Consider the following 2,639-nt stretch of genomic DNA (forward strand, 5'->3'; position numbering starts at 1 on the left):
GGGGGTATGCACACGGTCACTTACTGGCGACCTGCACGCCAAATAGGATTCCTCGTCAGACGTGACAGACACATCCGGAGCTTCCTTCATCTGTCCTAGATTTGGGCTAAATATGAGGGTGGCAGTCAACCCAGTCATTTTAGGCTGGTATGAGAAGCCTGTTTGGGTTGTTTTTTTACCGGTCAGTGATTGAGCCGTCCACCAGGACGTTGGAGGCCCATTTGAGGCGACAAGCTGTAGATGCTTTTACAAGCAATCAAACACGTGTGTCATGCGTCCGTTCTTGCACTGCATGGATGGATGAGAATGCCGGACTTCTTGCCTTGGCTGCCTTTGCCTTTCTTTTCTTGTTGGGGTTTGATGTTCCACTAACTTCAAAGGTCGGACAATTTGGATCCCCCAATCCATAGTCCTTTTGGGTAGTTTCTTGATTCTCATTGATCATGTCCGACATGATATTTTGCTAAAATTATCATGATTGCAAAGAACCTAATGTGTATGCAACTAATTGATCATGTCCGACAGAGAATGCAAGGTATTGACCGGAGAGGAGGAAAAAAAATACCGTGTCTTGTTTTGTCATTTCGTCGAACATGAGGTGGGCAGTCCGGGCGCCGCCACTGCCGGTGCTTGTCCGCGCCCATTGGAGCTGCAACAAGTGACAAACCTTGTCCATCGGCGTTTGTGTTGCCCAAAAACCATCCGGAATGGCCCAATCGACCGTGGGATCGATCTCTGCCTCGGGTGGGACGAATGAGACCTTCCATGTTGGCGGCTGGATGGACGGGGTTCAGGGGGCGAGCGCGGCGGAGGGGACAATTCCTACTCGAGGTCCACCAACGAACTCCTTGCGATGCCGTTGCTCCCCTCTCATGTTGCCTCCTTCACCGGTCCCTTCGGGCAATGTTCTCCGGCTTGCAGGCCGGAGCCAAGGACGGGAGCCCCGCGGACGAGGCCGAGGCTGCGTCCATGGCGGCAGTTGGGGACGGGTTGGCGACATCTAAGGTGGCAGATGGGGGAGAAGGGTGGATGATGACGACTGCTCGGATGCGGGAAATGATGGACATACATGGGAGGAGGGCGGTGGTTTTGGTGGACTAGGCCTTTTTTATGCAATTTGAGATAGGATCCACCTGTCTAGTTAGACATGACCGACGCACCTGGGCCTCCCCTTGTCCGTTCAGATTTAGTCTAGATATGAGGATATCAGTTAGCCCAGTCGTTCAAGGCCGGTACGAGGAGCCCGTCTGATTTTTTTTATCAGTCAGTGATTAGGCCGTCCGCACGCGCGCAGAGGCGGACAGCTGTAGATGCTCTTGTACAAGCAAACAAAAGAAGCAATCAAACACGGGCGTCATGCGTGCATACAAGAGCATCGTCCGTCCATTCATGCGCTGCATGGATGGATGAGAGGAAAGATATGCTCGAGGTTCTTTTGAAGGAAAACTCCAGCTGCCACATCATCCAGCATATCCATAACTTGGACCCTAGCTGCCGCTGCTGCTGCAACTCTCATCATCGTCCATATCCAATTATCCAACAACTAGCGTTCGGTGGACACATGCCACGACAGTGACAGTGCCACATCAAGCAAGAAAGATGCACATGAACTCGCAAGGAGGGAGGACGTGCTATATATGAAAAGCAGACCCCAGCACACGTATACACGCAAGAGGAAGAAGAACCGAAGTCGATCCTCAACTGCGAATCTGTACGTGTGCAAATCTGAAGGAGATTGGTTTGCCTTCCCTTCGTCGTTCTCTGACAAGGTCGGTCTGTTTCTGATACTCAGGTTGTGATCTTCTAATGACGGAGCTGACCAAGGAGAAATGCCGGACGGCCGACAAGCTGCAGGATAGCATCGGTGATGGCACCGTCGGAGTGCCTGGCGGCGCGACGGCGGCGTGCTGGGACTGCAGCATCTGCCTGGAGACGGCATCGGAGCCGGTGGTGACGCTGTGCGGCCACCTCTACTGCTGGCCCTGCATCTTCCGCTGGCTCACCACCTCCTCCAGGTCCAAGTCCCGCGCCTCGTCCTCGGCGCGCTGCCCCGTCTGCAAGGCCGCCGTCTCCGAGGACCACCTCATGCCGCTCTTCGGCCGCGCTCGTGCCGCCACCCTAATCCCGGCCGGAGGCAGAGGAGGCAGCGTCTGCCAGGTACCGCGTCGTTCGCCGGTGCCGGGGCCGAACGCGGAGGAGCGCCTTCAGGGGCCGGACTTGCACGACGGCGGCAACTTCTACTACTACGAGAATATTGGGATCAATGGCCTGGACTGCTCCAACGAGGAGCGCTTGCTCGGCGGCATCGCGCTGGCGGTGCTACTCCCATGGGCGACGAGGGGCGGTGGGACTGGGAGGCCGCCACCGCCGTCGTTGTACCGCGACGGCGAGGGCTGGAGGATGGCGCGCCAGCAGAGGCGGGTGGCGCGCAGGTTGCGGCAGATGTGGGTGTTCCTCGCCATGGTGGCGTTCCTCTGCTTCCTTCTTCTTTGAGGCTGTGCAGAAAACGATGTAGTTTTTTTTTTTGAACTGGCAGGAGCGTTGCATTTTCATTAAAAGGAAAAAATATACACATTAGCATGTTTATAAAGGAGTACATGCCGGAAAACCGCATGTGATCTACTCCCTCCGTTCCTAAA

The 2,639-nt window shown here is 55.3% G+C and overlaps 1 protein-coding gene across 1 annotated transcript; it reads left to right on the forward strand.

The window, feature by feature from the left end:
* The first annotated feature begins 1,586 nt into the window (after positions 1 to 1,586).
* Positions 1,587 to 2,639, forward strand: LOC119296958 (E3 ubiquitin-protein ligase RMA2-like). The gene is made up of 2 exons (XM_037574948.1): positions 1,587 to 1,711; positions 1,793 to 2,639. Exon 2 carries the CDS (start codon positions 1,807 to 1,809, stop codon positions 2,491 to 2,493), a length of 687 nt encoding a protein of 228 aa, XP_037430845.1. The 5' UTR covers positions 1,587 to 1,711; positions 1,793 to 1,806; the 3' UTR covers positions 2,494 to 2,639.

Source organism: Triticum dicoccoides, chromosome 5A (assembly GCF_002162155.2).
Source record: "Triticum dicoccoides isolate Atlit2015 ecotype Zavitan chromosome 5A, WEW_v2.0, whole genome shotgun sequence".
NCBI lineage: Eukaryota > Viridiplantae > Streptophyta > Magnoliopsida > Poales > Poaceae > Triticum > Triticum dicoccoides.